Genomic DNA, 8,601 nt, shown 5'->3' on the forward strand with positions numbered 1-8,601 from the left:
AAATTAACATCTCATCAAAACAAGCTAAATTTAAAAAAAAAAATAACAAAGATATTACAGATATATATTGTTTTTTTAACTAAAAAAAGACAGCTGAAATTACTGAAATTAGCACAGTAGAATATTATCGATGGGAACAAAATGAAACAGACCTCCAGTTTAGAATAACTTCTTAACAACCACAGGCAATTTATACAAAGGTCTGACTGAATTTTAATCGCATTCTCATCCAAAGAAAATTCTCTTTTTTATCACTTCTACAGCACTAAAAAACAGCCTAAGTGGCAAAACAAAACTATGCAATACACACTTGTTCATAACCATACAAAAAATAACATAGTGATGGTACCAAATAAGCAGATCTCACTTTCCACAATAAAAAAACATGACTTTATACAAGAGAAATCTACATCCAAGTGATTTCCTCATCTTCAGATAAGACCAAGCTGCTCCGTCGAATCCATCTGACAGTTTACTTCGTGAGAAAATTTAAGAACAGATGAAACAATAGCATGTGCCAGGATGACCATTGATCAAAGTAGCCTCCTGAAATTCTTACTGGTGGCTTGGTATGAGCGAACTAATAAACCAACGCCAATTCCAACACCAAGGCAAATGCCAAGGCTAATTCCAACGCCAACTCTAACACCAGCATTGAACCATGATAGCTCTCCATCCTCCTCTTCAGCGTATTCTGTACTGGGATATAAACTGGTATAATCGATATTGGTATCGCTGTCCATCTTGTAGTCTCCATACTCCGGTAGCTGCAAAACAGAGAACCGCACAAAGAAGTTGCTCAATATGCCCTTTTGCAGATCCTTTGATGATAAAGGATTGCATCAATTAGGAAGAAAACAGAGTCCCGTACAAAGAAGTTGCTTAATATGCCCTATTGCCCCTTTGATATAATTATTCTCATTCTATCAATCCAAATTCATCAGGTAGTCATCTTAATAATCCCATTTTTACAGCACTCAGCTTGGTTATTCTTCATAATATTTGCGTAGCATAAAAACACTCAAGTACTTACCAATTTTATTAATCCAATTTTCAAGTCTAGAAGTTATGATGTTTTCTTCATACCTATGTATATAATAGGTCCGAGCACAGAACCTATCTAATCGATGTATCATTTTAAAATAAACAAACATGCATTAAAATTTCATATCATATGCTAAGCTTCATTCAATAATCTGAAAATTCTTACTCTCTACAAATTCTCAATTATTTACTCTTTCTACTTACATTTGTAAATAGCACAAGACTAAGGTACCTGACCTCAGCAAAAAAAAAAAAATTCAAGATGATCTCAAGAAATTAGAAATTATATCTGCACGAGTAAGAAATTCAAATCAAGAAAATAACTGCTCAAAAATAGTAGAAGTAGATGAAAGAAGTGTTCAAAGTTCTGAAGAAAAAAATTACCAAAGAAAATCAATGGAAGATTTAGAAGTTGAGGCTATAAAAAAAAGTAAAACTTACCTGAAATGTATGAAATTAGAATCTGTACAGAAAGAATCATAAACTATTTTTCAGATTCCCTTTGCTTTCCATAAAGTTGCTTTTTAGTTTGTTTTAGCTTTTGTAAAAGAGATTCCCGCTTATCTCCTTTTCAAATAGTTTAGTACAACGAATAAATTGGAGTTTGGTCTGACTCTAAGAGTTTATAATATATGTATGGCTTGTTTATATGTTTGAGTGCATTGAGTTGAGTTATGTGAAATGGTGTCTGCTAGTATGTGTTTCTAGTTGTTTGCAAGTTTGTCCTTCTATCCTATAAATCTGTAAGAAAATTATTTAATAAAATACTTATTCCTGCTTGTTTTTTAAGCTTATTTTTTATTTGTATTTCGTTAAAAGATCCTACTTGTTCCTGGTATTATAGTCCTGTTGGGTTAAATTAACCTTAGAAATTATTGCAAAATGATATGATGTAAAGTCTGGTCTGCAATAGTCATGCGTTAATAAAGTCGAAGAAGTTTTAGGTAACCTATAAATCCTGGACTGATCAATACATAATTATCAATGATCATTTATGTATTAATGATCCTGATATACATATATATGTTTGAACAAATTGTTGAGACTTCATTGCATATGGTTATAAGACCCATAGAAATGACAGTAAAACCTAGCATATGTTGGTTGGCTTTCATAACCTATTTTAACCTTCATGCGTCATGGTATTTCTGAGATTGACTATTTGATTAGATTATACTTTTTCATCTACAAGAATTCATATCTTATTTCACGGCATCTTTTTCTTCTACTTGTTTGTTTAAATTAAAAAGAATATTTTTTATGAGAAAATCTGAAATGAAAAATACTGAACTTATTGAGTATCCTTTAAATAAAGAAGATCAAAAGAAATGATCAAATAAAAAAAAAATAATAAATTATTTGTAAAAAATTGGGCCATTTGATTGTAGGAGAACAAAACCAATTAGAACTGTAGAATGGTCAATATATAGACGGCAGAGACAAAACATTTCTTTATTAATCCAAGTAGATTTACATAAATATATGCATGAATGCAAACACATTCATATAAGACTTATAAAGATCACCCTTAACCTCCAAACTTTGAGAGGGTAAACACCTCAATCTTAGCTACCATTAGAGCCTATAGATGCCAAAATTGGGCCCAATCATTTATGGTTTTCATAGAGACGAGTTTATGTCATAATCATGTGTATTTTAATACCTTTCTCAATTTAAGTTTTCTCTCCCTAACATTAATCTCATTGGAGTAGTAATTAAATCTACACATACATGTTTATGAGTCTCTTCCATAATCTAAAACTATATATTTATGGTCCGTTTGGGGCAGCTTATTTACGCATACCGCGTTTTCAAAATGCAGACTGATTGTTTTATAATTGCATTTGGTGGGCGGATCCGGAAACGCTCGGGCGAGATGGGAATTATTTTCGAAGGATCGTGGCCGCAGGATCAACCTTGCGGCCGTGTTCATTTACAGATTATTATCCCGTTGCCCTTTCTATCTCGATTCTGCGTCCTCCTTGCCCTAGCCCTGCGATCGATCTCCCTCACCCACACTACTCTCGCCCTTTGCATTGCCCTTCTCCTCTCTCTCTTCACACTCGATGCTCCGATTGCGTTTCTTTGTAAGTTCCAGCAAATTTTGGCTATGTGTAATCATGTAGTTGTCGATCGAATTGTGGATTTCCTCGTGCAATTATTGGCTCTTTGTGCTGGAATTTTTTGCGATATTTTGCATATTTATGCCCAAGATTTTTTCCTCACGAGATTTTTCGCTTTCCTCATGTGATTCTCTATGTCTGTATGAGATTTGTGATTTGTCTTTTGCAATATTCTGGATGGATTTCGAGGTGTTGATCTGATAAGCTAAGGGAACTTCAAAAGATACTTTAGCTTGGGTTTTAGCAAGCTTTCATCTTCTATATGAATCAGAATCTATATGTATCATTTTCGAATTATTGGGCTTCCTAAGTAGAAGCTGTGGAGATCTTGTTTGTTGGCCTTTGCAAAGGTTTCTGATATATTGATGTGGGATAGGGAAGTCAGAATTATATTTTGCAACCTCTATATTAAAAAGATCGAGCTTAGAAATAGTTGGGAAGAAGTTCCATAAAATGATAGGGACTACGAAAAGTTAAAATTTAAGAAAAAGTGAGACCAGTTGAAGGACTGGAAGTAGTGGAAGGAGCTGAAATGGGGATCCACGGGCTTGGGGTGTGATTTTATCAAGCAGATCATTGATGCTTCATAGGATTGGAGAACTGAGAAGTTGGAGGTAATAAGTAAACCCATAAATACTTGTTCTTCCATTCATCTGTTTTAACTAATATACTTTCCCGTATTTCGCAGGCAATGCCAGCCAAAAAAGTCAAGGTAAGTGGCATTGAGCAGGACTTGGAGGAGAAGCTGGACCTCATGTTGAGAGTTGTTGCGAAGGGCACACATGTGTTCACCCCAAGTGAGTATGGGTTTGCAAGCATACCAGATACTGTGGGGGTCGAGCAGGTAGGTGGGCCAGGTGAAAGCCCCAGCTAAAACAAGAGGGAGCTGGAGTCCACATGCTAGTCAAAGCGGCCTAGGTCGGAGAGAGGAAAAAGGAAGGATTTCCTTCCATTATAAGCTCAATAAATAAGCTGATAGAAGTATGCAAATGTCAACCCGGTCCTTCAAATGACACCACCATAGACGACTTTCTTCGAGTTCTGGATACATATCCTGAAGAGTTCTGGATACATATCCTGGATACATATCCTGAAGTTAGGACGGGTACGCCGTTCTATCTGAACTCCTTGAAGTTACTGAAGAACTCGATCTGTTGTCGGATGTAGACTTCATTGTGACTGAATATGACACTGAACAACTACATTCGACGACTATCATTCTAGGTCGGATGTAGACTACATCGTGGCTGACGATGATCACATGCAGGTCCTGCAGGAAGCATTTAAATTTCACATCGAACAATCTATACCACAACCAGAAGTGGAATCACAAAAAAGTTACACCCAAAATGACGAAGGTGCCACCGAAATGGATGAATTGAGAAAGTAAATAATGGATGTCATTGTTCGATGTTGACTGGATTTATCTTGTTTATTTTATAAACTTTATGTTTATTTTATGTCACATGTATTATGGATATTTTTAGTTATGTAATTTTAACGTGTTTGTATTGTTTCTTTTTCATTTGATTTTTATTTATTATTTTTTTGGGCTTATGAGGTCAATGATGAAGCATTTGACCTTGTAGGTTCTTCTGTATGGCGTGTTGGTTAGTGTTACATGTGAAATTTAAATGAAAACAACCAAGTTCATCTCTTCTTTTCGGTGCATTGATTTACGAGGTTCCTTAGAATGGTTTTTTTTTGTGATATGAATATGTGACACAAGGGAAGTTGGTTTCACATGGGTTAAAAGCAACCAAGAAATCATTTTCTATAAGGATTGTTATCTTTTTGTAGTGACAAATTTGTTAGTTGATATGCTGAGTTTTCTGAGACCTCACGTCAGCAAAAAAATGTACTTAAATAATTTTTTCAATAATTTCAACCTCTGTTACGACTAATAGATTGACCTTTTAATAATTCAAGAAAGGTGAACTTCAGGATTTCAATGACCTCCAGACCAGTGCTCTGTCACTGCGGACTACAGACTTCAATACTAAAAAATCGGCACATAGCTATATTTAAACAAACCAGCAGAATCATAATAGTCATTAGTACATTAAAAACAAACTTACAGATAATGAGCAAGAAGATAATTATATAACAGCTAAGGGAGAAGAAGAGAAAAAAGGAACCGAGAGAAGAAGTTGTCCTTCCATTTTACGGAAGTCCTCTTTAAATAGAACGGTTGTCATCCATCTTCAGGAAAAATTCGAGCAATAAAGTGGCTTTAATTATTGTCTTTATTATCCTTTTTCATAAATAATTCAAGCTGTAAAGTGACTTTAATTATTGTCCTTATGGTCTGTAAAGATACTTTAATAATTTTGTTTTTTCTTGGTGGGGGAGAGTAATTCTAGGAATATTCTTCTATACTAACATCAGTGGTTGATATTTGGAGCTGAAAAGATGCTCTAATTATACCTTTTGTTGATAATGGATGATAATTCTAAGAATATTCCTACGCGTTAATTTTCTTTTGTTTATATCTGTACTCCATTGGACCTTTCTTCAAGTCTAAGCTGTATTTCCTGTATTGTATCTTTCTTCTGACTTTTAAAATGACACCCCATGAGATTTCAAAGTTATATGTTTCTATAACTAGATAGTCTCCTAATATATGTAAATGTAGTTTTGGAAGATTTTTACATAATACTTTAGTTTGGTTTAAAGTTTTTTCATCTTCTTTGTCCTAATACCAGGACATATTTTTTTTCAACTTTTTCTGTAAAGGCGCTCTTAATTCTGCAAGATTCTTAGCAAATGATTCTGTGTAATTGATATATCCTAGAAATAATTGTAAATCTTTTTTATTACATATTTGATTAAAATAATATATTTTTATTAATATGTATTCTTGTAATTCAATAGAGTCTTTATCTATTACAAGTCCTAAAAACTCTATATTGTTAGTTAGAAAGACTGTTTTCCTTTTACTTAATGCTATACCGTGTTCTTAAGCTTTTGAGCAAGCAGAACTAAATGATTTAAATGTTCAGTAATGGTTTGACTAAATATTAAAATATCATCCACATATATAAGAAAAAAATGATATAATTCACTAAAAATATTATTCATTCTTCGCCGAAATATTTGAGCGGCATTTTTTAAACTAAAGGGCATTACATTCCATTGATAATGTCTCTGTGGTGTGCTAAATGCAGTAAATTCTCGACTATCAGAATGCATTTTAATTTTTCATAATCCTAATTTGCAATCTAATTTAGAAAACCATTTGGTTATTTTAATATGATTAATTATTACTTCTTTATTTAACAGAAAAAATTGTAGAATTTGGAATTATAGTTTCGTTTTTTAGAATTAATTAGAAGCCTTGTTTTTCTTCTTATTTGTTCTGTGTGATTTCGTACCAAAAAGGCTCGACTAGTATGTGGATTGTTGTTAGATTCAATTAATTTAAGATCTAGTAAGTCCTTAATTTGATTTTGGAATTTTTTTTATCATTAGAGGTATATTTCATGGGTCTTACTATTATGACGAGTGCAGGATTAATTGATTCAATTATAGTTACATGTTCGTCTTGTTTTCAAAACAGTAATGAGTTTTCTGATAATATCGATTTAAATAAAAAATCTGCAAAAGATTGTATTGTATTAAGTTTGTCGTCATTAGGGGAGGACGCAATTTTTAGACTTAGGTTGTTATTAAAAAGATGAGGGAAAGAATTTGTTAGTGAGAAATCACCAAACTGGAGTGGAAATCCGGTATTTTTATAATTGCGCAGTGAAGTGAATGACCGTTAGGGCTGACTAGAATGATGTTCTTTTTAATTTGTGTAAACAATGAAAATGTTTTAAAGAAATTATTTCCTAAGATTATATCTGAACTGTGTCAGGAAGACATCATAACTTGTTTATTTTTAGTGGGACAAATTGAATGACAAAGAATTGGTTTGTCCAATATTGATTTATGGTTCGTGTTCCATTAAATGTTTTGAGTAGCAATTATTCGGAATGGATTGGGTATATGTGGTGGAATTATGCATTTTCTACAAACTGTGATGTTGCTCCAGTGTCACATAAGGCGTGTAAAGAGATAAATCCGTAGGCAGGAATGTATAATTTTATCGTAATATAGCTATGAAACAGTATTTCGTAGAAGCGTGTAATTATCGATATTAATATTTTCATGTGTAAATGTTATAGTATGTTGTTGGATAAAGTCCATGCCTACCAATATACAATTTGAATTTTTATCATCAGTTAAAAATGAATGTTGAAAGTTTATTTGAAGATTATTTATATCCCAAAAACGAAAAAGGATATTAGATTCATGTGTAAGAATATGTTTTTGTCCTAAATAATCTTGATAAATGTAGGGTTTATCTTTTGGTATTTGTAAATTTTTTTGTATTAAGTTTTGGTCTATATATGACTTATGAGATCCTGTGTCGAGTATAATATTATATTTTTGATCTGATGAGATGCAATAACCAATTACAAATAATTGATTATTATTATATTCTTTTATTTTTAGATTTGGTCGAAGAAAGAGATCTATTTGTATCTAGAGATCGTCTAGGTTGTTGACCAAAAAAAATATGTTTAGATTTTCATACATATTTTACACTGATTTTAATGATATTGTACTTTAAAGAAAGGTATTTTTGATGTTTTGTTACAGGTATATTGAATTATGGTCATTGGAGCAAAGAGATGCAAAAAAGAGCGAATTTGGAGCAAAAAGAACCAAAATATGAAAATTTGATCTTGGGCATCGACAGCGCCGACGACGGGTTTTTCTCGATAGTCCATAATTAAATATTCTAGAAGGCCGCCGACGACGGAGAGCACGTCAGTTTTTGTGGGATTGGGATTGATTTTTTGTGGGATTAGGATTGGTTTTTGTGGGATTGGGCAACGTCGGTTCTCTCAACAGATGCATTGAATGTGGACGATTTTTGAAGAGGCGTTTGGGCCACTCTTGAAAACTCTTCTACAACTTTAAAAGAAATAATCTGGAGGCAGAGAGGGGAGGGGGAGGGTCCACGTGTGTGGTCCACGTGTGTCCATTAGAGTGTAGAGAAGAAGAGTCCACATGTGTCCATTAGAGTGTAGAGAGTGTAATTTAGGGTTAGTATTGTGAGAAATACTTCGAGAGATTGTAAGAGTTGAAAGAAAGTGAGAGATTTCTTCCTCTTTGCCGCTTCGACGGAGAATTCTGTGTGCTGAAAAGAAAGGAAGAGATTTAGAGGAACTTTGAGGAGTTTGCTTGTTGAGGAATTAGAGATAAGTGGTATTACTTATTGAAGTTTGTATGAATTTACTTTTATATATAAGTTCTAAGTTTTATCGTATCTTCTCCATGAGTTCTTAATAGTTTTCTCTGCCTTTCTCCTTTTCTTGAGATGTTGTGAAATGGCGATTTAAATTGGTTGAGCCATGAGAATGTTAAAGAAGTTGTGATGATC

The 8,601-nt window shown here is 33.2% G+C and overlaps 1 protein-coding gene across 5 annotated transcripts in view; it reads right to left on the reverse strand.

The window, feature by feature from the left end:
• Positions 1–203: 203 nt before the first annotated feature.
• LOC110036351 (uncharacterized protein At1g01500-like) overlaps positions 204–8,601 on the reverse strand; it is a 29,811-nt gene continuing 21,413 nt past the window's right edge. For all 5 annotated transcript variants that reach the window (XM_020740773.1, XM_020740774.1, XM_020740776.1 and 2 more), the window contains exon 3: positions 204–767. In XM_020740773.1, the coding sequence (XP_020596432.1) occupies positions 534–767 (234 nt within the window). In that variant the 3' untranslated portion in view covers positions 204–533. The remainder of the gene's footprint in view (positions 768–8,601) is intronic.

Source organism: Phalaenopsis equestris, unplaced genomic scaffold, assembly GCF_001263595.1.
Source record: "Phalaenopsis equestris unplaced genomic scaffold, ASM126359v1 Scaffold205433, whole genome shotgun sequence".
Classification (NCBI taxonomy): Eukaryota; Viridiplantae; Streptophyta; class Magnoliopsida; order Asparagales; family Orchidaceae; genus Phalaenopsis; species Phalaenopsis equestris.